The following is a 27,941-nucleotide window of genomic DNA, read 5'->3' as shown; positions in this document are numbered from 1 at the left end:
TCATATAGAACGATGACTAAGCAAGATATGAATTAGAAGCTCGGTGAGAACTTTATCGCTAATAATTTCGACACTTGAGAAATTGTGTAGCATAATAAAGCTGCTGGCAGACCCGAAGTTCCGGAAGGACACTCTTCCGCCGGCGTGTTTGTGCCATAAGGCTACGACGTTATACAGAGGCGTGTTTTTCGTTTCGTGCTCGTAGTTTGAAGCGCGGAATTTATCGATGTCGAATGACTGGTAACTTCCAATAAAAAAAAAAGTAATGGTTCTAACTGACGTCGGAAGACGTTAATGCCGCCAGGCACAGGTCTCGAAGTCATCCTTGGTTGTCGTCACTGGGCGTCAACGACGACGACGGGTACACATATCGCGTTGCTCAAACTTCACGCAGACAGCTTGCAGTAAAGTGCACAAAAAAGGAAAAGAAAAACGCGAGGGTGACTACGGTACTAAAGAGCGATAGATGCGATGCTAAATTCGGTCCCTCCTGGCAGATTTTTCGTTTATGGCGGTCAACTTGGAGCACCTTCGACTTCCTTGCACGCGCGGTCTCCCTCCAACTGCCGAACCTCATCGCTAATGACCGTTTTGTTACGACGCGTCCGTTGTCTCGCTGGACGCTTGCCGCGAGGTATTAGTGCAGCCCTGTTGCTGCACCTGCGAACTGGGCGCCTCCGTGGCGCTCGAGAGAGGCGCGCGGCTCGCGTAGCCCGAGTACATGGTGAAGAAGTCGGAGTAGCCCGGCGCGTACGTGGTCGGCTGGTCCTTGTAGGACACCGACACGATCGGAACGTACGGCGCCTGCAGGGCCACGGGCGCCGCAGGGCACCAAGGCGAGCTGTGCCTGCGCCCGCGCTGCGCCGAACTATCCGAGGGACCGGCCGCGGAGGGTGTGGCGCTTGCCGGGGAGCGGCTAGGGCTGCCGAACGGCGAAGGCGTGCCGCTGTGCGTAGGCGTGAACGGTGCCGACGGGTTCCCGGACTGTTCGTCGGCGATCGAGAAGTAGTCGGCGGCGTTCTTCGTCAGGCTGAGCGGAAACCAGCCGCTGTCGTTGAGCTCGGGTGAAACGAAGGGCGACTCGGTCGCCACTTTCGAGGGCGGAGCGTGTGGCGATCGTTCGGACGGCGCGACCGTGTCCGGCTTGGCCGATTGCTGTGCTCTGTAGCGGGGCTCATACTTGATGGCCGGCAGCGTATCTACGTTATCTCGAGAGATGCCGCAGTCTTTCGGCACATTTTGCAATGACAAAGCCCCCTCTTGAACCGGGAGAGGTTCTGACGGCACTGTCTTAGACGGAGTGCCTTGAGATTCGATACGCTGCTTTTGGCTGTCTGTATTATAGGAACATGCGGCAGGCTTGGATGATGCGGCAGGCTTAGCTTGCTGGTTGTTCGGCACTGAACTGAAAACACAGCTTGTGTTTCCTGTCACAGCGAGGGATGGCAGCGCAGACGATACCGGTGACTTGGGAGCGCCCTGCAGCAGCCAAAAGTATAGGCTGTGCTGACCTTGACCGTGGGCGCACTGGAATTATGCTAACAATAATTCTTCTGTTTGAATTTAACGCAGCGTCCCCGTTACTCGACACTAAGCGAACGCAAAGCAACGGCAGTAATCGGTCATGTATGGTGTGGAACGGCATGCACACAATCCTATACGGCGAGCAATGAGCGTAGTTCAGCAGTGTGGTATTTTCTTTCCCACACTTTTTACTTTCACAAAGAAGTCTTACGTATATAATACAATTGCAGGACAAATGCCAGGCACATTTTTGGGTCAGCGGTCAACTTAATATGACATGAGACAGCATTTTCTTCGATTCAAATTATATGGATGTAGTTCAGCCATTTTAGAACAAGACTCGGCTAACCAGTTCACGACCTAGCCCTATACTTCGGAGGTAGTCCTGAAGTGCAAGCCGCAGAAAGGCTCGCTGACGATGCCTTTAAGGGCCTTTAAACATACGAGATCGCTAAGCTTGCAGGTTAACGGAGTGTGAATTCGACCCTTCAAATTGGTTTCTGATGAAAGAAAATAGCGCAGTAATTGTCTCACATCTGGTGGACACACGAACCGCGCCGTAAGGTAAGGGATAAAGGAGGGACTGAGAGAAGAAAGGTAGGAAGAGGTACCGTAGTGGAGGGCTCCGGAATAATTTCAACCAGCTGGGGATCTTTAACGCGCACTGACATCGCACAGCATATGGGCGCCTTAGCGTTTCGCTTCCATCGAAGCGTGACCGCCTCGGCCGGGTTCGAAACCGAGTACTACGGCTCAGTAGCCGAACAGCCTCTTTCTCTATTTCTTCTCTCACTCCCACCCCATTCATTCCTCCACGACAAGGTGGAGGTGTTCACCGTGAAGCGATCAGCTACTGCGCTTTTCCATATCTCAAAGTCAATTTATTCCTGTCACAGAGTTGAAATGGTGACATGCGCCGAGGTGGCTCAGTGGTTAGGTGCTCGGCTACTGAGCCGGCGGGTTTTCCGGGTTTGAACCCGACCGCGGCGGCCGCGTTTCGATGGAGGCGAAACGCAAAAAAAAAAGGAGTTCGTGTGCTGTGCGATGTCAGTGCACGTTAAAGATCCCCAGGTGGTCGAAATTATTCAGGAGACCTCCAATATGGCACCTCTTTCTTCCCTCCTTCTTTCACTCCCTTCTTTATCCCTTACCTTACGGCACGGTTCAGGTGTCCGTCGAGATGTGATACAATCACTGCGCCATTTCCTTTCCTCAAAAACCATAAGACATCAGGCATGAGGCAAATGTGCGGACGAGTAACGCTTGTGGGCGTGCGTGGTGCCTCGATGACAAGCAGATGCTGTCCCGCAGCTGTAATAAAACACCCAGAGAGATCGCCGAAGTCAACTATGATAAAAAAGAGAGGAGGATTTAATCAGACAACCTGAACTCTCAGTTTAAAAGAAGATATCAGACTGCGTTACTTTGGCGTTGTGTTCTGGTTGTTGCAGTTAGTGGACTGAGCAACTTGTATATTTCCCTCCTTCCTGGGGTCGCCAGCAGAAAGTTCTCGCTTACGCATGCAACTCTCTCACCATGGTACTTCTTCGTCCTGGTTACTCTTCCAAAATGTTGTCCTAGCAACTCGCCCAGACACCGGTACTCGTGGTAGTACCAATTGTGGCTTCTTTCTCCTCTTTCGCCATACATTTCTTTCCCTCATTAAGCCATATCTCTTAGTAAACAAAGTCAATACGCTCACGGCAAAATTTTCAACATCCGCAGTGTGAGCACAACTGCGCTTTCTACATTTCCTTGCTTTTCTTGATTGCCGTGGGTTCTCGCGCTTTCACAACCAGTTGAGAATCGTCCCGCGAGTGTCATACATGCTAAACATTTGTTGCCGCAGTAAGCTTGAGGTATTACCTAAAAGCAACACATATGAGTAATAGCACTATGAAGAATCTTACACTTAACCTTAATAATGCTGAATTACAGTGGCAGCTTTGATCGTGTTTTAGCCCTTGCCACGTGTTGGTAGTGCCATGAAGCTTCAGTACTAAAGGGCTGTCAACAATAACCTGAATATTACTACCATGATAATTACGACCTGAGAATACATGCCTGGTGTCGCACCTCATGGACGAGGGATGGTCCATACTGTAACCGGAAGTTCCCTCTATTAGACGCGGAATTTCTTTTTTTCAGGCACCTTTTCCTTGCAGCAGCTTGAAAACTCCTTTCAATTCGGGAAAAGTAGGTCAACTTTTTAAAATTCCCCAAAATTTCGCAGAAATTCCTTCAGCTCTTTTCCCGTAAAAGGGGAAAAGTGCCCGAATTGAACACCACTGGTAATCGTTAATCTGTAGCACGCAACAGCAGACATGATAGAGTGCCCCGTGCAAACCTGAGTCTTGGCTGCACCCGGAACTGAGAGCGGTCGCTCCGTGGGCGTCCAGCGCTGAACCACGCTGTCCGCCAGGCTGCTCGGCCTCTGCCTGCGACGCGCAAACTCCTCGTCCGTCTCACGGTCGATGACAAGCAGCTCCACCCTGGTCGGGTCCTCCTTGATGCGGTTGACTACGTCTCGGTAGCTCTGGCCCTCGACATCGTACCCATTCACCTGCGAGGACAACAAAATGGCTGCTATGACACTTTCCGCTGTCCCTCTTCCTTATTTCCGGATTCGGCAGCCGTCTTCATGCCCTCTCATCTCCTCTTTCTGGACTGGTGTCTTCCAATGCCCTTCGCTATCTGTACTCTCGAACGCGGATAGTATGAAATCGCACTTTTCAATGCTTGTCTCTGCAAACTCTTTTCACACCGTCACTGATGTCCTGGATGCGCCCAGTCCATCAATTGCAACCACATCCTTCCAGCTCCGTCCCGGCCACCCACTTTACCCCTGAATGGCATAAGCCTGACTCAAACCTTGTCTGTGCTACCGCTTCTGGAAGCCTTCGCAATCGCGGTTGGTGGCACAATTCCTCCGGAGTAGCGTGCCAGGTAGATTACTGATTACCGACAACATATGCAATCATTATTAAAGTTTGGTTCCTCCTATTCATCTCCTGTGGTCATGACCAGATTTCTCGGGCAGAAGTTGAAAACTGAAAAATTGTAAGACACTGTTACGAAAATATTGAAGGTAATGGTCCATTATTCTGATATGTAGCAAAATCTTTCTTTTAAAGTGTTTCCATTGATCTCATCGAACAGTTAAGACTTCCATAGAAAGCCAATGGAAAACGCTTTTGACGATAGCAAAAACGTTAATAGATAAAAAAATATGACCGCCGTCGGGTGATCTGCGGATATATTAATTGTTATAATGAAATCTCGCATTATATAAAAAAAATGCGTTCATAAACGGTTTCCCGCTCAGTAATGGTTTTGTCCAGAATTGCTGGGTATGGCTATCTTGCAGGTCGGCGACCTATCTTTGACAAAAGCATCCTGTCAGAAATCTCAACTGCTTTTGTTCAGCATATCATGCGGCTGAGATTTGTAAGTTTTCGTTGGCAGTTAGCGACTTTTTTTCTTATGTTGTGACAATGTATCAACCTTCTGCAGACAAGGCTAGTTTGCGGCCTCTAAGAATGTTAACTCGAAAGCGCCATGCTCGCGGAAGCCTCTATATAGACGCGCACATCTTAGGAGCCTTCGATTGTGGGTGCTGCCTGTAGTCAAAAACTACACTCATGGCGGCGCGCAAACACGATTCGGGCACCATACCATTCGCCTGTGTTGTCACCTCAGCAGTTGCTACAATGTACGATGCAGAAAGAGGGTGGATGAAGTTAAACAATGGACAAAGTTCCCTCGCCTGAAGAACAGTGCGTCCTTAGAGCCGAGACTAGTTCGAGTACCTCGACTATCCTGTCCCTCTTCCGCAGGCCGCCGAGGTGGGCGGGACCCCCGATGTCGACGTGGGCAATGAAGTGCCCCGTCCGCCTCCTGTCGGGAGTCATAGCGAACCCGTAGCCGTCGAAGTTGGACCACTTGACCAGGTGACAGAGGCGTAGACCCTCGCCTGGATCCTGTGTGGCCACGAAAGCAAAGGCAGCGGCACATCTCAAGAGGGAGAGATGTGCTCGTCCTACTGCTGGGCGTATCAACTTAACTGTCTACATGACACATCACCAGACGGGACAAGCGTTTCTAGCTCCCTTGGCTGCCATCGCATGGAGCATGCCTTTAGAGTATTGAAAAAAATAGCGCGTTGATATCATTCGTGACGTAAATAAGAAAGAGAATGACCAAGTGGCTGCCATTGAAGCGCCATAGGTCGCTAGGCTTAACGGCACTGGCTAGGCGCTGTCCCGAATTCCTAGGAATGATGACGATTAAAAACAACACGCACATACACGCAACAAGGGAGTATTGATGGGGCGTAGGTTACGTCTTTGTCCCTAGACAAAGGAGGCAGTGTATGTATGACTCGAAAATCTAAGCACTGGCCCGTGCACTAACCGCCATCAGTTTCAGATTTGTTAACGCTGACGAGCGGCTTCAAAACGGAATACATACTTAAAAATACTCAGCATTGGTAGTTGTGCGCCTGCATCTGCAAGTAATCACGCTGTGTGGATTCTTGCTGTCTTAATTTTCATGACCACACTCGCCGCTGCGACCCTGGCGTTGAGGCGTCGTGGTGGTAGTAATGAAGAAGCTTTACGTTCAGTCTTTGCCACACTAAACAAACTAGTATGCGCCTAAATTTGAGAACACGGGAGAGCAAAAAGATACAGCACCATACGGGGGCGTTTAATTACCATCATGCCATGACAATGCGTTAGCGCTAGGTCTTCTTGCTTGAAGAGCTAAGGCTGCCGACTTAGCTCATTTTTGCGAAAGATGGTTGAAAAGAACGTCCATTTGGACTAGTTGGTGCATACTATTTGAGACGGAAAAAATTATAGCGCATAAAGGCAGACAAACACAAACAAGAGACGCACGACAAGAGTTGACTGCCATTGGCTGATTGACCCTCCACCTTCCACGGTAGCCACCCCGCGGGTAGTTCCCCTAGCAACCACTTTCAGGAGTGCATTCCTTCACCGGCGTCAGAATTCCATCCATCCACGGTAGCCAACTTCGGGCTTCTCCGTCCCCTCCTCCACAAGCAGAGAGGGGATCTCAGCATCTCCACTTAGCCACCTGTCATGGTACCTGCCAACCATGATAGGCGGCAGGTCATATTTGGGGTCACTGTTATTTATTTGCATTTTTTCTGAGTCATATTCATAGTCAATTTTGGTTTTGGGTTCTTCCCGTGGCAGCCACCATCCGGCTTCTGCCTCCTCTCTCTTGCCGAGGGGGATTTCCCTGTCTCGACCCTGCCGCGTGCCAACCGTGCACATGACAGGCAGCAGGTGGCCACTGCGAACAACACTACGTCGAACGCCGGACACTCTTCAAGGGGGGCAGGCTTCCAATGCTTACGCATTAATAGCGTTAGACTGGTGGCGGACACTTACAAGAGGCGTGATGGCCCCCGAGGACGTCATGCTCATGGAGGTCAGACTGCTGCTCCCCGAGTGCATGTGTGGTCTGGCAGTGCGCGGCGCCGTGAAAACGGGCACGTGGTCGCTGCGGCGCAAGAAGCTTGGCTCCCTGTACTCGATCAGGGTGCCGTCTTCGGCCACGTAGTGATGCCTCTCACTGGACGCTGTTATTTCACGTTCCGCGACGTTTGGCCCCGGTGCCGCGGTGCGCTCCAGTCTGCCTCTGGTCGCCTGTGTGGATTGAATGAGAAAGAGTGGGTGCAAGCGGACAGAAGGGGGGAAGAGAAATTTTTTCGGTCCACAACGACCACCTGATGGGCAAGTAAAGTACGTGTTGCAGCATCGGTAGGAATAATAAAGCGTAGTGTTTGCGACCATCTTCCTTAAAGTCCCGTCCCTCTGCGCTTTTCCTAGAGCTATGTGTCATGTCATTCGGTGAAGACTTTAAATGATATTAAAAAAGTTTTTTAGGCATAGTAGCATTATAGCTTTGTTAAAGCTGAGTAACATTTCAAAGGTTCGGCTACTGATTCCGTGGTCGCGGATTCAATCCCGGCAGCGGCGGACGTATTTCGATGGAAACGAAATAGAAAAATTCGCGTGTGCTACGCGATGTCAGCACACGTCAAAGAAGTTCAGGCGGTGTCGCGTGGTCGCCCTTCAGGAGGCAGGAGCGGCGGCCAACTTGACTAACTACGCGACGTTCCAGCGAGATCCCTCGTCGTGTCTCCTCATACACAAGTCGTACATAGCCACCGAAATTGACCTCGATCACAATATACCGTACTCGTACGCCATGGTAAGGATCCTTCCCCTTCGCCGATCGGATCCTCCCCTTCACGTACTTAATCTATACTGTTCCCCAAACCTGAAGCGAGTGACCTTCGCGGACCTCTTTAGCAGTGCACTTAAAGAGGCGGGTCGCGAGCCCCTGCTGATTGTGGGCGACTTCAGCGCCCCTAGCCAGCTATGGGGCTATCGTAAGGAGGAATTACGCGGACGCATGCTGGCGGAGTCGGCGTCCACACTGGAGCTCACCCTCAACACCGACCCGACATTTCCTACCCGCGCAGGCAACTCGGTGATCCGATACACATGCCCGGACCTCACCTTCACTCGCAACATAAGACACGCAGACTGAATGAACACCGGGGATACCCTCAGCAGCGACCACTGCATCCTCAACATCACTGTTTACACACGCCCCCTAAAGCGCCCCACCACACATGCACGCATCCCCAATTGGACCACCTTTCGCCAATATTTCCCATCCGACGCCAACACGAACATCACAGAGCAGGGCTACACGAACAGGTCCCGGTCAGTCATATCGTACCTTCGCTCCCATGAGAAGCAGATACATCTCACAGAGGTGGTCACGGACGTGGACACCCAACTCCTTCACCTCTGGGAAGTGCGCCGCGGCCTTACGCGCCGCTGGAAGCGCCAGAAACAAAACAAGAAGCTCAAAGCGCGCATTGCGGACCTCACCCGGCAGGCAGCAGAATACGCGGCCAAACTCGCTGACTCCAACTGGGTGGACCGCTGCAACACGGCGACGAGGCAAATGTCGAGCTGCAACACGTGGCGGCTCTTCCGAGCCCTCATCAACCCAACAGAGACCCGCACAGAAACGCAGAAGCAACTACACAAAGCCATGTATTAGTTCCAAGGAAATACAACGAAGTTGGCACAGGCGCTCCGTGATTCCTACCTGTGCACAACTCAGGACGGCCGCAGATCTGCCTACTCCTACGCAGGCAGGGAAAACTCGGAGTTGGACAAGCCTTTCCAGCTTCACGATCTGTGGGCCAGTCTGGTCAAAATGAAGAGGGGCACCGCGCCGGGCCGGGACAAGGTCACCGTCAAACCTTTAGCGAACCTTCCTGATTCAGCGTAGCAGTGTCTTCTAGAATACATCAGTGCGATCTGGACGGGGGAAACCCCCCTCCCCATTGACTGGAAGACGGCCCTTTTCACCTTCATCCCGAAGGCCGGGAAACCGATCGACACGGACAACCTCTGCTCCATCTCTCTCACCTCGTGTGTGGGCAAATTGATGGAGACGATGGTGCGGGATCGGCTGTCCGAATACCTAGAATAGCACAACACCTTCCCGCCGCGGTGGCTCAGTGGTTAGGGCGCTCGGCTACTGATCCGGAGTTCCCGGGTTCGAACCCGACCGCGGCGGCTGCGTTTTTATGGAGGAAAAACGCTAAGCGCCCGTGTGCTGTGCGATGTCAGTGCACGTTAAAGATCCCCAGGTGGTCGAAATTATACCGGAGCCCTCCACTACGGTACCTCTTTCTTCCTTTCTTCTTTCACTCCTTCCTTTATCTCTTCCTTTACGGCGCGGTTCAGGTGTCCAACGATATATGAGACAGATACTGCGCCATTTCCTTTCCACAAAAACCAATTAATAATAATAATAACAGCACCTTCGCGGACACCATGTTCGGATTTCGCCCACACAGATCCACACAAGATGTTCTGCTCCAACTTGACCGTGAAATCCTGAACCCCATCACACACCCCCAAACGACAAAATTGTCCTCGCGCTGGACCTGAAAGTTTGAGCGTTCGACAACGTAACTCACGAGGTCATACTCTCACACTTGAGTCAAACTCACTACGGCACCAATACTTTCAATTACGTGAAACAATTTCTCACGGATAGGCTGTCCTACATCCGAATACCGGACCAGGAGCATGGACTTTTCCTGCTCGACACGAGGAGGACTCTACAAGGCGCGATGCTGTTCCTTCTGCCGTTCAACATAGCCATGATGCGCCTACTTGCCCTGCTGGGTGCGGTTGAAGGGGTCCAGCGCGCGCTGTACGCCGACATCACCCTCTGGGCTACGCAAGGACGCCTAGGGGACATAGAGACCAGCCTGAAAACGGCCGCTAGCATAGAGGACCGCTTTTCCCGAGACTGTGGTCTGCAATGCTCCCCGAAGAAATCGGAATTCGTGCATCTGCGCCCCTCGCGCACTTGCTCGACACAAATCCACCTCTCCTTGCAAAGCGGTCCCATTCACGAATCTAAGGAAATCAGTCCTCGGGCTCTTCACGCAACCAACAACGCTGCGACACAACACTCGCCAAGCTCCGCAGGTGGGGGACCAGGTGGGCCGCATGGTCCGCCGGGTTTCCAACAAACGCGGTGAGTTACGACGCAAAGACGCCTTGCGGCCGGCGAACGCATTCAACTCCCTACCTCCACCTACGGAAAAAGGAAGAGGATGTCCTCTAGGTCATCCTCCGCAAAATCATGAAACGAGCGCTAGACCTCCCGGTCTCTACCTCTACCAGGCACCTCATGGCACTGGTGATGGTGAACTCTTTCCGGGAGCTTCGGGAGGCCCACCTCAACAACCAATACACTCGTCTCACAAAGACAGGGTCGGGTTGCCGCCTTCTAGCCCGTCTTCACATACAGCACACCCAATTCACAGAGGAGAGATGCCGCCTTCTCGTACACTGGAGACGCGCCCTCCACGTGCGGCCTCTACCCACCAATTTGTCCAAAGATGACCATAATGGCAGGCGACTGGCGCGGGCGGAACCTTGGACCGCCATTTTGGGAGAAAGTCGGGAGTCTTCTACGTAGACATCTCCGGCTTGGCCCCCAGGAGGTGGTACACGGCCGCGGTCGTCCACGAGGGCAAAACAGTAGACGGCCTTATTTTAAAGGCCCTGTCAGCAGTTCAGGCAGAAGAGGTTGCCATCGCCCTGGCAGCCTCCGACTCCTCCGCCAAATACATAATCACCGACTCGCGAGGGGCTTGCCGAAACGTCGAGCAAGGGTGGGCTACTCCCCTGGCTTATCGCATCGACAAATTCCTCTCTTCTTTCACTCTCTCCTTTATCCCTTCTCTTACGGTGCGGTTCAGGTGTCCAACGATATATGAGACAGATACTGCGCCATTTACTTTCCACCAAAAACCAATTATTATTATTACTCGGATCCTGCGCACCGATCTATTATATGGGCTCCAGGTCACCAAGGCCTCCACGGAAACGAAGCAGCCGACGTCGCCGCCTGCGCGCTCTCTCTCTGGGCATTTCCCACGGGACCCGACGCTGACAAGGACTCCGATTTCAATCCGGTTTACACTTTTAAGGAAATATGCGATTATTACAAATCCACGCACCAAACTCTTCACACCCCGTACCAAGGGCTGGGGAAGGCCAACGAGCGAGTACTCCTGCGCCTGCTCACTAGCACGATGCACCCCGTACCAAGGGCTGGGGAAGGCCAACGAGCGAGTACTCCTGCGCCTGCTCACTAGCACGATGCTGTGTGCCCGGCAACTCTAAAGCATTTCGATCCTCAATTCGACGGGCGGTGCTCACACTGTGGGGAGGTGTCTGACACCTACCACATGGTGTGGGCCTGCCAGCAGAACCCATCCCTACCTCCTATCCCAAACCACATCCGAGAGGACTGGGAGGCGACCCTGTCCGGCTGCTGCACCCTCGAGGCCCAAAGGGCCTTAACGCTGCGCGCCCGGGATGCGGCAACCGCCAATGGGGTGCCTGACTAGGCATCCCACCTAGTGGTTGTAAGGGCGTGACCCATCAGGTCACGACCCCCAACACCTCTCTCTAAGAATAATAAATGTTTTCACCACCACCACCACCACCAGGCGGTGTAAGTTAATTCGGAGCCTTCCGACACGGTGACCCCCATGGCTCATGTGCCACTTCAAGACGTTAAACTCTAGAATTAACAATTTTACACCGCATTCCAAGGTGGTGAGACAGACAGATTATTTTACCAGTAAGGTTAAAGATAAACTAAAAGCGAGTAATAAAAGAAAAAAGAATTTACGCTCCATTTAATTTATTTATTCTTCCTCAACACTACCACCATTTCTTTCTGAAGGAGACGATGGCTTCTTTGCTAAGAATATCGCAGATCAAATTCCCGCATTCCTCCTGCTGTACACGTTCAAGCAACGCGTGTAAAGTGCAGCGTCATTTTTCTGCCGAGCTTTCGGCGAACTAGACAAAAAAAAAAAAGAATCTGCTTTTCGCATCGATCAGAAAGACTATCTCTTAAAATATATATCTCCATATAGGTCCGCCATATACTGTGTACCACCCTCCAAAGTTGTCAATGCGTCCTCTCAAGACATAGCGGCCTCACTGTTCAAAAAGAGTGCGAAAGACGTTGAGTGTGTGCTTGGCTAGCGCTTCTGAAGTCGCTGCGCACAATGATTTCAAGCGGGTCCACTCGGCGGCATGCGAAGAAAGCGACACTACGCATTCATGTATCTCGAGCAGCACTCGCTGTCCAGCTTTCTCCCTATTCCGATGGTACTTGTCCGTCGAAAATTGGTACTGGTCCGGTGAACAATTCATTTGACCGGGTGCAGTTAACCTGACTTCGCGAAAGATGTCACAGCAAGTCCTTCGCTTTTACGTAATTTCCAGGAAAGGCATGCGGGGCACAGGCAGCCATACAAGGCGGGCGTCTGCCTCCCTGTGCCCTTGTTGCTTGCAGGGCACTGTTCACTTTACCAAAAATGCTGAAAACCAACGGTCCCACCCTTACAAAAATGGTCTAGAGACAGTCTATAGACCTCTTATAGACTCTACTGCCTTACTGTAGATATTTATTTTTGTCTATTCATAGTATACAGACTGTCATAGACAAAAGTTTAATAATAGTGTATGGCCACAAATCTATAGATTGTCTATAGACTGTGTATGCGATTTGTACTGCATACAGACTGTTTTCTAGGGTTTGCCTACAGACATCCTATAAACTTTGTAGACAGAAGTCTATGGAAAGTCTATAGGCTGTCTATAGAAATTTTTGTAAGGGCAAGCTGCCGCTTGAGCTGCGTATGCTCCGCAGCCGGAGTGAAAAAAGGGTGTCTCGGCGTGACCTGCTGACTGGCTGTTCCGATGGTCGGCCGCGGAGGCCGCGCAGGCGTCCAGCGTCGCAGCACGCCGTCCGCCTGGCCGCTGGGCTTCTCCCTGCGGCTGGCGAACGCCTCGTCCGTCTCTCGGTCTATGACCAGCAGGTCCACCTGGTGCGGCTCTTGCTCGATGCGCTTCATCACCTCGCGGTAGGTCTTGCCCTGCACCGGCATCCCGTTCACCTGCTCGCACGAGCACCCGAGCAGATGCTTGTTTAATTTTATTTATTTACTCACCCGGAACACGACATCACGTGGAAAGGGGGGGGGGGGTTGTTCAAAGGAAGCAGCAACACGATAAGAAATAGAAAAGGTACAGTAGGCAATGTTGAGTTAACATTTGGGCACAAGAGGAATCAAGAACTGTGCAAACGCGCTGGTACACAAAGCAAACTCGGGCATTGTTCAACATAGCACGAGGAATAACAGACGATCAGCGAAGCATAAAGGTACAGGCTAAAATGTAATGGAATTCATTACACGCACATGAATCAAGCACTATATTAGTCTGCTGCTGCGGGCAATGACAACAGGTGCTGTTGGTTGAAAAACAAAAACCCAGTTTGGTTGCAAAAGAAAAATGTCAAGTTGATAAAGACAAAAAGAGCATGGGCTTCTCTCAAATGCCTAAGTTATATTCTTGTGATTCTAAGAGCATGGCAAAAGGCGCGCTTGGGGCCTACCTTGTGCGTCTGAAGTTATCTTGCCTACTCACGTTTGACTGAAGAAAATAACAACACAGAAGAAAAGCGAGAGAAGTCACTAGAATAGCATCCCACCAATAAGCCGCACGAAATGCCGCAACAGCACTAATGTCACAAAAAACAGGCGTACAAACTTCTAATGAGAATGAATGAATGAATGAATGGAGGAGCTTAGGAGTTGTTGGAAAGCACAGGCCTGTAAAGGCATGAGGGCGACAAATGCAGTCTTTGTGGCCATGTAAAAAACCAAATGAGAATTGAAAAAAAAATCACATGGCCACGAAAGTCAGTCACGATAATATGTTCAACACTTGAATCACACATACTTCTAGCTGCTTAAGAAATAAGCAGTGACGGCTAGATAGCTAAGGTGTAACCGGGAATAACGCGTACTTATCAGACAAACCACACCCAAACTGTTGGGTTGCAGATACACTGCCGTCATTATTCTTTTTCAATTCAATTCAATTATGTATATATTGCGAAGGGAAAAAGAAACCAAACATTTTGCATGACCTTCAGTGGGGCAAATATTTCACTATTCAAAAATATTTTTTTTATGCAGGAAGTGCAGCAGCCAAACAGCCTCAAGGTTCAAGCTGCTGAACCTTAAAGCACAGCTACGTGTCTAGAAGGGCGTGCTGTCGGGGCTAGTTGGTGATGCATTATGCAAAAAAATTAGCGCGAAAAACGAAGACAACCGACAACGGAGGAGACGTGTCACAATCGTCTTATGTGTCTCCTTCGTTGTATTTTGTCTTTGAGTTCATCGATAGTCACCTATTGTGAACGGTATCAGCTGGGCGTCCCGATACAGGGTCGACAGCCTTCACTGTCTAACGGCCCGTCTCCCCGAAATCAATCGCACGTGCCTCAATAAGCCTGTCTTCTTCTCGCAGGCCACCGAGTTCGCCGGGGCTGCCGGGGGCCACGTTTGCGATGTAGTATCTCCAGCGTTCCTCGCCGGAGACCACGTTGAAGCCGTAACCTTCGAAGCTTGGCCACTTGCGCAGGTAGCACAGACGGAGCCCGCCGGCAAGCTCCTGCGCGCCCAAGACAACAGCGGCGTCCGCTTGACGTCATCTGAGCAGGAGGCAGCGCTGATTCAAGGGGTGTATTCTAGGGAAGAAGTGCATTTTACAGGCTAGCATGCCAAATAATGGGCAGTCCATGTCAAAGCTCACCTGAATAACAATAAAAAGCGCCCATGTTATAGGGTATACAATGTCCCGTAGAGCGTTCGCAGCATACCTCGGCTCGGGGAAGAGGAGAGGTTATGCATGCTGTCCAGTCAAGCTTGGAAGGAGAGGAGGATGAAGATACAGAGAGAAGTAACAGACAAAGAAGATCGCATCAATAAAAGACATGAGCTTCCATGGAAACTGCAGCAAGGCGAGTGGTTGCAGAGGCAAGGCGTGCGAATACGTCCAGCTCGCGGTTTTCTGTCCAAGCCCACCAAAAAAGAAGACAAAATAAATGATATCTAGGTAGGAATAAATGAAGATAGTAAAGAAGGAGAAGAAGAAGTAGTAGGCGATCAGAAATCGCAATCAGGACAATGGAGGCAATTCGGAGGAATGCATTTCTGCAGTAGTTACACCCAGAATACCGCTAGTGTATCGGCAAGTTTTGTCGAACTTCAGCTACAATGAAATGCACTAGTTTTCGCAACAATATCAGAAGGTGATAAAAGTCAGATGCTCTGACACATTTGAACTGCGGCTATGGACAGGCACGCATAGTTGTTAAGGAATGAAGTGCAATAATTTGAGAAGGTGGCCTTCACAGAATTCTGCCCCATGGTGTGCGTATAATACTTTGTTCCGTACACGTTCAAGAATATGCGAGGAGGATAAGCATTGACAGATTTATATGAATGTGCTCTTCCAGTTAAAACCATACTAATAACAGGTATCACAGAGCGCCAGACACATTGAAGGCTGAGCACTCGAAATATTGTATTTTATTTCAATTAAAATCGTAGTTCAGTTCCATTTAGTCTACCTTTGTATTGCCAGAGGGGGCTTCAGTAGTACTTGAATCAGTAGTATTGAATCATTTAGGCAAACACGGGTGTTATCGAGAGTGAATGTTCCATTTCCGCAGTCATGCAGGGCATGCCTTCGCACTGCGGGGTCAATTGTTGATTGGTGATAACACCTGCGTGGCAGTCTGGAATGTGCTACAAGCGTGACCAGGGCTTCCTATCATTATTTAAGTACCAATCAATACGCCTTCGAAACGCCGTCATGTCTCCGCGCTTGGCGACCGCATGAGGGCGCCACATAAACAAGATTAATATGCTTTTCGCTTGCTCGTGAGCTTAATTTTTAAAGATGTTCGTTGCCGCTGTTGTAATTTTTTTCGGTGCTGTGTTGGGCGTGACCAGCGTGTTCTTGCGTGTTAGTGCACGACTGAAGAGCGATAAAATGCCTTGTTGCTGCTTCCGTTCCTCTGTGCAGCTCGGCTGAAAATAAGAAAACTGCAGGGTTATTCCCCAACGAAGAGATATATGCAACAATTACTTGAGAAAAACGGCTTCCCGCTATTCGGCAAAGTGGTTGCACATCGAACCCCTCACGGCAGTTGCTGTTTTTCTTCTAGGTTCTCAGAGAATTTGATGACGAAAACACTGAAAGAGAATTCAACTCTCCCGGGACCACTCACAATGACGGTTGATCATGCGGTTACAGCTGTCTGTGCGTAAAAACTGTGAAATTCTGAAGACTATCACAGCGAGCTAGGCCGCCGAAAAATGACGAAGCTTATAGCTTTGTGTATTTTCTAAGGCATCCTCTGGTTAAGCTATGCATTCAGCACCACCAACAGAAATGATGCACGTTGGTACAATAATGTGAAGCCACTCTCCATGAAGCACCCGACGCTCTGAAGGTAAATACTTTTCGCACGCATTCACTTCTTCTGATGCCAAATAGAACCTCACATGGCGTTCTGTACGCCCGTTTTGCATACCAGATTGCCTTGCAACAGAGCCGTCGCCTGGACTTGTGCCTACATGTGCGAGTGCAGCTTCAAAATTTCAGCCCGAGCAGCGAACGGGAAAACTAATTTTGGGCCCGGCAAGCCCCACTCGCATGTCTCTCCTTTTCTGCCTAATCATTGCACCGCCAACGTTCAAAATACTCGGCACCACACACAAATAAAACCGGGTTCTCATGCCGATGGTAAATAATAATAATAATAATAATAATAATAATAATAATAATAATAATAATAATAATAATAATAATAATAATAATAATAATAATAATAATAATAATAATAATAATAATAATAATAATAATAATAATAATTGGTTTTGGGGGGAAAGGAAATGGCGCAGTATCTGTCTCATATATCGTTGGACACCTGAACCGCGCCGTAAGGGAAGGGATAAAGGAGGGAGTGAAAGAAGAAAGGAAGAATAGGTGCCGTAGTGGAGGTCTCCGGAATAATTTCGACCACCTGGGGATCTTTAACGTGCACTGACATCGCACAGCAACTGTGCCGATGGTACGGGGAAGACCGCGATGAGCGACAGGGAGGCATATTTCGACGTCGGCTCACTGCGATGCCGCCTTGTACCCTCGGTGTATTCTCTTCTCGTTCCTCGGGCACCGAAAGAACACAGCAGGCACTGGCAGGACTCACAGCTGGCGTCAGGCCGCCCGAGGATGAACCGCTGCTTGACGACTTTTTTCTGGCCTTGCCGGCTTTGCTCGGCGACGCGTTGGCGTTGCTTATGCGGATGATGTTGGGCAGGTCGCCACGGACGTCGATGCCGTGTTCCTCGTACCAGGCCGCGGTGTCACAGTCCACCACCAGAAGGCGAGCCTCGTGTGGTATCGCCTTGACGCGCTGCACGACGTCCTGGTGCACGGCGCCCCTCAAGCTCTTTCCGTTGACCTGCAGCCCCGAAAACGCGTGTAGGCATCTGCGCTTCCAGAGGCCCGCTGCTGCTCGTGCGGACAGTATTTGGAAGCGGCATCGACGGTGCTCTGCTGTTGTAAATTTGATAGTGTAGCGTAAAGCGACGATCTCTTGCACTCCGGAATTCGTACCATTTGACACGCCCCTTTTGGGGATGTAAGGGCTAAGCGTCGTCTCTTAACACGCCTCTTTTAGAAGCATGTGAATAAAGGGCTGTTTTCCAACAGGTTTTGATTGTTTATCTCAGAGTGTACCTTTGCCTCCATGTCAGGTGCGAGCTGAACAGATTGTAATACTTCTGGTTAAGTAACGACAAGTGAAATCCGTGAGTGATATTCCTTTGCTATACAGCAGTGGCGCGCCAAGCATTCCAGCACTGACGCCTTAGAGTGCTGAATTAAGGTTGATTCGTATGGGATGAAGGTACACAATTACTACTGGATTGTGGTTGCCGGCCGCTGAAAGACGGGCGCATTCGATGAAGAAGAAGCGAAAGTTAGAGTATTAAGCAACTACAAACTAGAAGGACACCTCGAAAGCAAAGTAAGTATGCTTTTATGCATTCTTCGTTTGGTTCATAAACTTGGCGTTCAGTATATCTGGGTCCGTTTCGGCGCATTTCGCTCAAGTTACGATCAGGTTTTTTTTTCTTCAAGAAGAGTGCATGGCGTCTCTTTTCCGCACACTCGAACTGCTTAGACCACGCTGTCACTCTGCTGGCGTGTGAACGTCTATTGCGCGCACCTCAACGATGATGTCGTTGGGTCGAAGCCCAGCATCCTCCGCCGGGCTTCCCGGTTCCACGGCGAGCACGTACGGCAGGCTACGCTGCTTGACAGCGAGCAGCTTGAAGCCGTAGCCGTCGTAGTCGGGCCTCTGAACCATATGGCAGAGCCTGGCTGCCGGAGCGCCCTCTGGCAGATCGACCACACCGGATGGAGCAGCAGTTGGCCCGGCCGACTTGTCCGAGCTATTTGGCGCGGATTCCATTTTCTGTAAACAAGAATAAGGCGATATTCTGAGCCTCTAGGTCATTTTGAAGTAAATGGAATGATTCAAATTATCGAATCATTCCAAAACGGCAATTCACTGGCCCTAGATTCGTAACTACAGAGTTTGGCCTGACAGCCAACAAACTTCTTACTCGTCTTCCTAATAGGTATTGATTACGTTGAGCACATTCAAGCATCCTAATATAAATCCACTTCATTGGCTTAGCCAGCATAATTTGCTGGTTGCGAGAAAACAAAAGTTCCTGTTCGCAGTGTACATAGGTTGCGACAACGCAAGTAGATAAATGAGATTAGGGAAACATCCTGTGTTTAGTCACTTCGGACGAAACAGCTGCTCACGTACACTTGAACACTGAAGGTGGCTGATCATAGGTTCCCGTTAATGGCAACCACGCTTTTCTACAACGCTAGTAGAGCTTCTGAAATCGCACGTTCAATGTCACACCTAGGCAGCTCTGCCTCTGAATACTTGGGGCGAAAAATAACATTTTGTGGATAAAGATTCGTGGCTCAAATAGTGCACAAGTAAAAAAAAACTGCTGCGTCCATCACGATTCTAGGAAGTGTCCGGAGCTCCGCTGTTCCAATGCAGTAGCCAGCCTCGCGTCTCAGTAAACTCTAGATATAGGCCCGCAGCTGCGCTGCTTCCCCTTGGCTATGCTATGCAAAGTTTATGGTTGCCGACTCCTCACCTGATCGGCTGCCGGAGAAGAAAGCTTCATTACACCGCAACAGCAAAAGGCCTGAACGCAAAGACGAGTTCGGTTCTTCTTCTTTGTCCGCCTCGCTCTGTGTCGGAAGAAGGAAGGAAGGAAGGCCTCAAACGTTGCTGGCACATACCCACTACGGGGGAGTGGCCAAGACACAGGCGGTTAATTACTGGATACAGGAAATTTTTGACGGGAAAAGCAGTGGAAATAGTATGTAGTCTGATTGATTGGAAGAGGGAAGGAAAGCGATTCAGTTAACTTGGAGATCGAAGACGGGACAATTGCTTGATGTGCATAATAGTACACAATGCCTGTAATGTTGCAATGTCTTACTGACTGAGATCGGGAAAAAAAATTAGAATGGGAGTCGCTGCGTTTCTTGAAGAAAATTTTGCACAGCAGAGCGCACACTCCTGTCGCTTCGTCCAAGAAAAGAAGCGCCCATGGAAAGAACAACCGCGGAAGACACAGGCAAGCCCAGTTGATGAAATGGAATTTGCAAAATACGCTTCCTCAAATGAGAAAAGCGGCGGCAGAACAGCAGGAAGTGATCCATTGTCTCAGTTTCGGCACAAAAAGGGCACAGTGGGGAAGCTGCCAGTCCAGATCTGTGAAGGTAGAAATTTAGAAGGGGAACCCGGCAACGCAAACGCGTGAAAGAGACCTCTAGTCTGCGTGAGCGCCAGGCTTTGCTACTCCAAGGATGCAGAAGATGCTGATATTCGGGAGATGATGTAAGAGCCGAGGCAGCAAATTCCTGAAATATTGTGTAGCTGCGAAACCTCACCGCAGCTGTATATGCACACGATGGTAGGACAGCAACAATTGGGCCGCTGAGAGAGGCTCTTGCTAAGGAATCTGCAACCTCATTTAAGTGAAAGCCCATGTGACCTGGTACCCAAAGCAACCTTACCGAATTTAGATGCAGCGGAATCAGGAACTTAAAGAGGCGTAATGGCCGAGAGTCAGTGGGTGAGGATAAGGAAGAGCAAATGGACAGAGAGTCTGTCATAACCACGACCTGGGAAACGGTAGATTCTAATTTTCGTAAGGCTAAGATTACTGCTAATAATTCAGCCAGAAAAATTGGAGTGAAGTCAGGAAGACGGAGAGAAAAAGACCAATCCAGTGAAGGTGAAAAAATTCCCACACCTGCCTTTTCGCGATCCTGCGAGGCATCGGTAGCAATAAGAACATGAGAGGGAAAGGACCTTAGGTGGTCCTGCAATAGACCCTGAAGAAGCGGGAAGGGCTGCAGCTTTGCATTCGATGGGAAAATGTCATCGAATTCAATCTGGACAGATGAGGAGTTGTTATATATTTGGCGGACATCAGTGAAATGAATATTTATGTGATCAAGGAGGGACTGCACGTAACATATCTGCGGGGTATGAAATCGAGACCAGGCAGCACCAAAAAAGGCGGAAGGTTGACTAAGAAATATTATACTGGAAGCGTGAAGAGGTGAGTCGCACAATTTTAAAAATGTTTGAACTGTTAAAAGGCGAAACCTAGCTGATAACGAAGGCATTCGCGCCTCAAGGTGCAGAACAGCATTGGCGACATATTTTGGAAGCCCCAGACAAAGGCTACCGATGGCGCGTGTCTATACGCCCGTGGACGATGCCACTGCTGTGGGTGTGCTCTTCTCTGTTGTCCCGTTGGGAATTGTAAGCACAATGGAACGGTTGGGCACAGCCTTAGCGTGAAATGCCACATTTGCAACCTTTGTAGGAACTGACTGTGAGCATGCGTACGCCGCAAATGAGCACCCAATATTACATCATCATCATCAGCCTGACTACGCCCACTGCAGGGCAAACAAAGCACTCTCCTATATATCTCCAAATAATCCTGTCCTTGCCAGCTCCGCCACCCACGTCTCCGCAAACTTCTTAATCTCATCCGCCAACCCAACTTTCAGCTACCCCCGCTACTCCATAAAACAAAAGTAACATAAACCACTCCGTTACCCTTAAGGACCAGCGGTTATCTTGCCTTCAAATTACATGCCCTGCCCAAGCCCATTTCTTCTTCTTGATTTCGACTAGGATGTCATTAACCTGCGTTTGTTCCCACACCCACTCTTCCCGCTTCCGGTCTCTTAACGTTACACCTATCATTTTTCTTTCCATGGCTCGCTGCGTTGTCCTTACTTTAAGTTGAACCCTTTTCATTAGCCTCCACGTTTCTGCCCCGTAGGTGAGTACTGGTAAAGTACAGCTGCTGTATACTTTTCTCTTCAGGGATATTGGTAAATTACCGGTCATGATTTGGGGAACCTGCATATGCATCCCAGTACATTCTTATTCTTCTAGTTGTTTCCCTGCCATGATCCAGATCAGCGGTCACTACCTGCCCAAAGTAGATGTATTCCCTTACCACTTCCAGCAATTCGCTTCCATTTGTGAACTGCTGTTCCCTTTCTAGGCTGTTGAACATTACTTTGGTTTTAAGGATGTTAATTTTTGGACCCATCGTTCTGCTCTGCCTGTCTAAATCATTGATCATGCTTTGCAGTTCACCTCCTGAGTGACTCAGCAAGGCAACGTCATCACTGTGCCAATATTACGGTGCGCTCGAAACAAGGACAATGTAAAAAGAGGGGCTTTTGCATTAGACATGCGTAGAAAGCCGCCAGGTGGCGACGGCATTTCCCAAGAGCCACTCGCCTACCCTTGGCAGGTCGCCATCGATACGGAACCTGAATAATGCCGACAGATTTCGGACGTTAACCTCTGCCACGCACGAACAAACGACTTCGAAGAATAGCGACCACCGGAGCAGAGGTACGGTTGGAAGACACAGTGGCATTGCGTCGTCTGCTTGTCTGCTGCTCGGGAATAGCACACTAGCGCCCCTGATGAAAGTCCACGCTACCGGCCTCACGCCGCCTGCTGGCTGCAGCTGCTCAAGCAGGAGCGCCGGATCGCGTCAGCTATCGGTGTCCTGGACTGAGGACTCCGTCCATTATGGACGGCTATAGCTAACCCTAAATGAATATTTCTTCTGACCAGTAGCACAACAAGACAAGGGACCGGTGAACGAGAGGACATACCCTTCACCGGTCTCTTGTCTTGTTGCTCTACTGGTCAGAAGTATGAACCAACAAGCTCAAATGTCATCGTTACCCTAAATAATTTTTTTACCACCCTCTTCTAGCTGTTGTTTTTGACTGCGGCAGTACCACGTGTCATGTGTCATAGACCTGCTTTTCTCTTGTGATGATGATATTGGTCTATACCCTTGCCCGTTGTGTCAGTTTGAGGATGTGTTGGCTAGTCCAGTCGTACCAGTCAAAAACATGCGCTCCCGCCATCTCTTATTGGTGCGTCCACGTAGTGCGGTGCAAGGCGCAGCCAGCCTAGCCGGTATCATTCATTATCGTAAAAAGACACATGATCCGAGTCGCCCGCCTCAGTCATGGTCACGGCGGCAGTGACGGTAACTGCGACTCCAGTGCTACTAGCATGCAAACTGTTGCGCCAAAGTCGAGCAGGAATGGCGCAATTCTCCTTGTCAACGTGGTTCCAGAATAGTATGCTCAGACTAATCTTGCAAAAAAAAAAATCATTCATAAGCACTTCACAACGCCGCCTACGCACGTATATGCTGTATATCTGGTTTTGGTTCTTGTTTCGGTTGGTTTGGATTTGGATGTGACCTCATCGATACCGCTTAATTAAACGCTGTGTGGCGGGCACTATCGTTTCCAGGACTGGCGAAACAAAGAAAATAACGCATTCCTTTTTATCATAATCAGCTTAACGACGTCCACAAAAGGATCCAGGGCTCTCCCGTTGACCTTCGGTTAAGCTTATCGCGCACGTTCCATCTCGTTATCAGAATCTCTGGCGCCCCTGGTTACGTGTGCCTTCACGTGGCACACGTATACTCCGTTACCCTAAGTAACCACCTGTTACCTTCTCTGTTTTACATGCCCTGCCATTCCTTAATTTCTTAATTTAAACTAAGATGTCACTAACTCGCATTTTTTTCTGACCGACTCGGCTCTTTTCATGTCTATTAACCAGTCTCTTTTCTCGCACCAGTTGCTAGACACAGAATTGAAATCTGGGCATGACTTGCGACCAGCCTTTGGATGCGGACCGGCGCAGGCCCTGTCAGTGAACGATGCGTTGTCACCTATCGGCGGCGACGTAGAACTTGCTTCACCACAAATTTCTATTGAGCAGCGCTCAGCTGTTCGACTTCCGCAAAGTACCTGACTTACAGCTAACCTACAAGTTTTGGGCAGATCAGCAGCTCGGATTTCGATGCCTACATTCAATACGATGTTCAATGCTATCCATCCTTGAAGTATACCAGCAAACGAGACAGCTTGCGGAACTTTGACTTGGCTATGGTATTAGTATAAACAAAATATAGAAGCATATCATTCAGGCTTGAATAATCTGTAAACCTTTAGTCGATGTGTTTCGCCAGGTAGAAGTAAAAATGTATTGCCAGCTCCCAGAAGGCCCACTGCAACGGCCAGGGCTTCTAAGGTATTCAAATAAGGGCCCACAGTCTCGTTCAAGCACCGAAACTTGCTGCCCTTCGTATCAAAAACAAAAATGCAATGATGTTTGCACTCACCCCGCTTACTTCACAGGTTAAAGGTTAGAACGCGGCGTGGCTATGCCGATTCACCTTTACAAAAGTGGTGCCGAGAAATAAAGTGTGCGCCCCAACGCCTAAGCTCATGTGTGCCAATTCTATGGCAGGAAAAAAGAGCAGTCAGATTCGAATTTCTAGAGTTTTATCTAAGGTACATATTTACGCTTGTTCAAGCATTTAGGAGGTTGCGACGCAACATTAGAGCACATACATAGTCTCAGAGACAGCGACAGATGGGCCTGGTTTAATCGTGAGAAAAAAATACGCAAATGCGAATTCTCCAACGCTTAAGCCACCAGTCGGGAGTACTTAGGGCGAAGACAAGAAACTAGACGTCACAGGCATCATCAGACGTCTCCAGCGCCGTTCTGATCCCTGATCACTTCCTTAAGCTCTCGAAGCCGAGCCGAAACGTCAGCCGCCATGGCCGCTGGCGGGAGGCCCCCACAGTCCTTGGTCGTGAAGCACTTGGGCAGCTGCTGAATGACGGCGGAGAGCCCGAGGTAAGACACCGAGTAGGCTCTTACGTCGACGCCACAACGCGTGCGCATTCGCGAGATGGCCTGCTTGATAAGAGTTGTCATCTTGTCCCACAGCGAGCAGAGCACGGCCTCGAAGGCCTCGGCCTCCAGGTTGACACTCAGCGCAGTAACGCAGGCCATAACGCTGCGTAGGAGGACGTCCACGTCTGCTTCCTGCGCCAAGGTGGTCTGTGCGCGAAGGATCTTCTCGAGCCGCAGTTCCACTTCCGGTAGGAGTCGACGCACAATGTAGTCCAAAAGGCGCTGCTTGGAAGCATTGATGAGGTTCAGGGCGTTTCGGACTCTGATGTCAACATCCGCGAACCGGGACAGGCCTTGGCTGGAGCAGAGATAGCGGTCAACGATTTTCGCACGTATCTGCTCGACGTACCTGTAGACCGCCATCAGGTCGTTCACAGCAACGCACTGTCTGGCAGGTATTGCACCGCTCCCTATGCCTTCACTGCAGCTCTCTTGGTCGATCTTGTTTTCGATTGCTGCAGCATAGGCGGATACCCACACCCGCACGCTGTCGACGAACGCGAAGCTACACGCATTCTCTGCCCAGTCCAAGATTATCCAAAGCTTGACAACGTTGGCATCCACGGCCTCTGCCACCTTCATGAACGAGGAGCTGTACTTCACGTTTGTGTCACAGGGTAGAAGGTCATCATTAGCCACGAAGTCTACAACCACTGCACTCGCCCGCGATGCCAGCTGAAACCAGCGGTCAACGGCTCTTGGCCCAAACCACTCTCGGAACCGGTGGATGCGTAGACCTTCGGCGTCGACATCGAGCACAAGGAATATGCCTTCAAGGAAATTTTTGATCACGGAGAATGCTTCAATAGAAGCCAGAGTCTTTTCTTTTTCTCCAGGCACTGAAGCAACCACATCATCGATCTGTCGAACAACCCATGGCCGGAGACTGCAGACCAGGAAATCATCTAGCTCCTTTATGACGATGTTGGTGTACGTCTCATTCCAGGACTGCTGGAACAGACGGTTAGCCTTCTGATGGTGGCTCCTAATCTCATGGAGCGTGGAAGCGATGACAGACAGCGTGGCCTTTTCTTCCCATGACTGCGCCAGTTTATCGTACCACTGCTTCTCGTTCTTCTGCAGTGCGGTTCGAGCGGACTCTACAATGGGTAGAGAGCTCATGACTTCCATCAATGCGCACACTGACAGGGCACCAGAGAGGTCCGTTGTGTGCAGCTCGAACTCCAAGTAATAATGGTCGTGGAGGTTCACCAGCTGGGTGTTTATGTGGTCCGACAAACCCTGCATAAGTCGGTCGAGAGCGTCGCTGACGAAATCGTGCCTCTTGTTGCCCATTTCCATCTGAAGCTCCTTCAGGAGTAGATACATCACCACGTAACTTATTTGCGTGTTAACTTTCATCCGGTGCTCGGTGACCGCTTGCAAGTAGCAGCACTGGGCTTCCACGTCTTGCATGTTATTCTGCAACGCGTGCTGACGAAGCAGTGTTAAGCCACGCCTGCCCACACAGTCTGACCACATGGTCCAGCGGGCTACGTTGTCTTCCGCAGTATTCTCGACGTTGTGCTCCAGGAAGACGAAACTTAGCGCGTAGTGCTCGCGTATCCTCTCCAGGACGCTGACGTCAGCGGTCGACACGGTGTGGAAGGTGACGGAAAGTTGGACCTTGCTGTCCACGTTGCGACCAGCGGAGTCCACGAGACCGTACCACTCTTCCACGCCGACGCAGGGTATATCTTGCAGCGGCTTCGAGAGTCGGCCGACGACCATCAGCGTTGATTCAGGTTTGAAGTAGTAGCTGAGCAGTTGCCTCAGGGACGCCAGAAATGCCCTCGGTGAGCTGGGGCGAGCGAGCTTTCTTAGAGCGCCCCAAACGTTTTGTGGATCTCTGGCCAGCAGTTCGAGGACGAGGCTACTCGTCGACGGATCCGGAACTTCTACGCAGAACTCCGCCGTTGAATCTGGGAACCACTTGCGCTTGGATGCCTCCGTAGCTTTGCCGTCACCCTCGTCCGCCCAAAGTCGACAATGAGCGTACCGCCGATAGCCAGAGTCAAAGAGTCCCTCGGCGTCCAGCAGCCTCACGCGAAAGTGGAACCGCATTTCTTCCACGTCGCCGTCAGCCTTCTTACCGTCTTGGAGCTGCTGTGTGCAGGCCGTGTACACGTCTTCGCCGAAGACCTCCCGAACGAACGCCATCATCTGGACACGGGAGGCATTGTACGGCCTGGCCTGCTTTCCGACGCTCCTCTGTACGGTTCGCAGGCACTGCAGGCACAACTCGTGCCTGCGGCTCCGCCTGAGCACATTGCGGAACGGGCTTTGCTCCATCGGCCCTTGCCACGCCAGCTCACGTTAGGCCCACTGCGCTGCACCGAGACTTGTGCGTTCGCAGGAACGTCACGTGAGCGAAGACGACGGTCACAGGAGTAGCCTCACGCGGGAATGCTTTCTTCTTCTTTATTCTACTGCTAAAAGGCGCACAATTTACAGGATTTATATCTGCGAAAGATGTTGACTGCTAGTTCGCCCGCACTTCATTGCCCCAGCGGAAATGAATGCTTCTAAATAGGTTGCAGGCTATGACAGAAGGCTAACGGACTGTATGCGGTGATGCAACACAGACATGGAAATGAAACAGGACGTGGTGGTGTTATTTACCTTGTTTTTCCTTCCAAGAATTTTCAACCTTTTTTTTTGGATTGCCTTTTCTTTCGTTATGTGTTGTAGGCAGTAGCCACATGCAGTGGCTAGGCCGTCTTCGTGGCTTGTCTTGGCTTGGCTGCGCGGGGGTGCTCCCGCGTGAGACTGGCGGCGGCTGGTGCTCGTGATCGGGCCGGCATTCGCTGGGCTGGAATAAAGCTGTCCAGTTGGCGTCTAAACGCTATCGTTTTCCTCAACTCAACAATGGACTGCTTATCACAGTCGGATAAAATCTGCTGGACAGCATAAACGCCCCCAGGCCGTCCACCAGATGTTAATAATAATAATAATTGGTTTTTGTGGGGAAAGGAAATGGCGCAGTATCTGTCTCATATATCGTTGGACACCTGAACCGCGCCGTAAGGGAAGGGTAAAGGAGGGAGTGAAAGAAGAAAGGAAGAGAGAGGTGCCGTAGTGGAGGGCTCCGGAATAATTTCGACCACCTGGGGATCTTTAACGTGCACTGACATCGCACAGCACACGGGTGCCTTAGCGTTTTTCCTCCATAAAAACGCAGCCGCCGCGGTCGGGTTCGAACCCGGGAACTCCGGATCAGTACCACCAGATGTTGAAAAATGAATTTTTGAGCCGCACCACCGGATGTTACTGGACTTTCTTCGAGAGTCCAGTGTGTACCTATATTTGTGAATACCTTATGTCAGCAGGCACACTGTCGCAAGAAAAAAAATATGCGACTTTGTGATGAGGTTCCATTTGCCCTACATTGTAGCAACCGAGGTTGAAGGGTGAGATCGCCTTCTTTCCGACCAAATGTGGCCCTAAATTTGATCCGTTCTGCCATACGATTTAGGAGAGACTGGTTTTCAAAATGA

The 27,941-nt window shown here is 50.3% G+C and overlaps 4 protein-coding genes across 5 annotated transcripts in view; 1 reads left to right on the top strand and 3 right to left on the bottom strand.

Annotated features, from left to right (window-relative positions):
• LOC144120497 (monocarboxylate transporter 9-like) overlaps positions 1-12,977 on the top strand; it is a 29,433-nt gene extending 16,456 nt beyond the window's left edge. For both annotated transcript variants that reach the window (XR_013312449.1, XR_013312448.1), the window contains one exon: positions 12,841-12,977. The gene's annotated coding sequence lies outside the window, so the exon portion shown is untranslated. The remainder of the gene's footprint in view (positions 1-12,840) is intronic.
• LOC144119517 (uncharacterized) lies at positions 275-13,079 on the bottom strand. Its single transcript, XM_077652106.1, has 5 exons — positions 12,872-13,079; positions 6,945-7,202; positions 5,334-5,504; positions 3,809-4,087; positions 275-1,527 (listed from the first exon to the last, which is right to left on the bottom strand). Exons 1-5 carry the CDS (start codon positions 13,076-13,078, stop codon positions 595-597), a joined length of 1,848 nt encoding a protein of 615 aa, XP_077508232.1. The 5' UTR covers position 13,079; the 3' UTR covers positions 275-594.
• A 1,365-nt stretch (positions 13,080-14,444) lies between these two features.
• LOC144119516 (Na(+)/H(+) exchange regulatory cofactor NHE-RF1-like) lies at positions 14,445-19,321 on the bottom strand. The gene is made up of 4 exons (XM_077652105.1): positions 19,244-19,321; positions 18,283-18,531; positions 17,260-17,514; positions 14,445-14,651 (listed from the first exon to the last, which is right to left on the bottom strand). Exons 1-4 carry the CDS (start codon positions 19,271-19,273, stop codon positions 14,445-14,447), a joined length of 741 nt encoding a protein of 246 aa, XP_077508231.1. The 5' UTR covers positions 19,274-19,321.
• A 4,907-nt stretch (positions 19,322-24,228) lies between these two features.
• Positions 24,229-26,736, bottom strand: LOC144119515 (uncharacterized). The gene has a single exon (XM_077652104.1). The coding sequence runs from the start codon at positions 26,734-26,736 to the stop codon at positions 24,229-24,231; it is 2,508 nt and encodes an 835-aa protein (XP_077508230.1).
• Between the last annotated feature and the right edge of the window lie 1,205 nt (positions 26,737-27,941).

Source organism: Amblyomma americanum, chromosome 2 (assembly GCF_052857255.1).
Source record: "Amblyomma americanum isolate KBUSLIRL-KWMA chromosome 2, ASM5285725v1, whole genome shotgun sequence".
Classification (NCBI taxonomy): domain Eukaryota; kingdom Metazoa; phylum Arthropoda; class Arachnida; order Ixodida; family Ixodidae; genus Amblyomma; species Amblyomma americanum.
The sequence above is the reverse complement of the archived record's forward strand: the minus strand, read 5'-3'. Positions and strand labels throughout refer to the sequence as shown.

What these genes read in the sequence shown, in the direction of transcription:
- LOC144119517 (XM_077652106.1), bottom strand. Translation starts at nt 13,078, where the DNA reads ATGCCGGTGCAGGGCAAGACCTACCGCGAGGTGATGAAGCGCATCGAG. An exon ending in CGGGGGCCATCACGCCTCTT is followed by an intron (nt 5,505 to 6,944) that starts GTAAGTGTCCGC and finishes GTGGCCACACAG; the next exon opens with GATCCAGGCGAGGGTCTACG. An exon ending in AGAGGGACAGGATAGTCGAG is followed by an intron (nt 4,088 to 5,333) that starts GTACTCGAACTA and finishes TTGTCCTCGCAG; the next exon opens with GTGAATGGGTACGATGTCGA.
- LOC144119516 (XM_077652105.1), bottom strand. Translation starts at nt 19,273, where the DNA reads ATGAAGCTTTCTTCTCCGGCAGCCGATCAG. An exon ending in CTTCTCCGGCAGCCGATCAG is followed by an intron (nt 18,532 to 19,243) that starts GTGAGGAGTCGG and finishes TCTTGTTTACAG; the next exon opens with AAAATGGAATCCGCGCCAAA. An exon ending in CCAACGACATCATCGTTGAG is followed by an intron (nt 17,515 to 18,282) that starts GTGCGCGCAATA and finishes TCGGGGCTGCAG; the next exon opens with GTCAACGGAAAGAGCTTGAG.
- LOC144119515 (XM_077652104.1), bottom strand. Translation starts at nt 26,736, where the DNA reads ATGGAGCAAAGCCCGTTCCGCAATGTGCTCAGGCGGAGCCGCAGGCAC.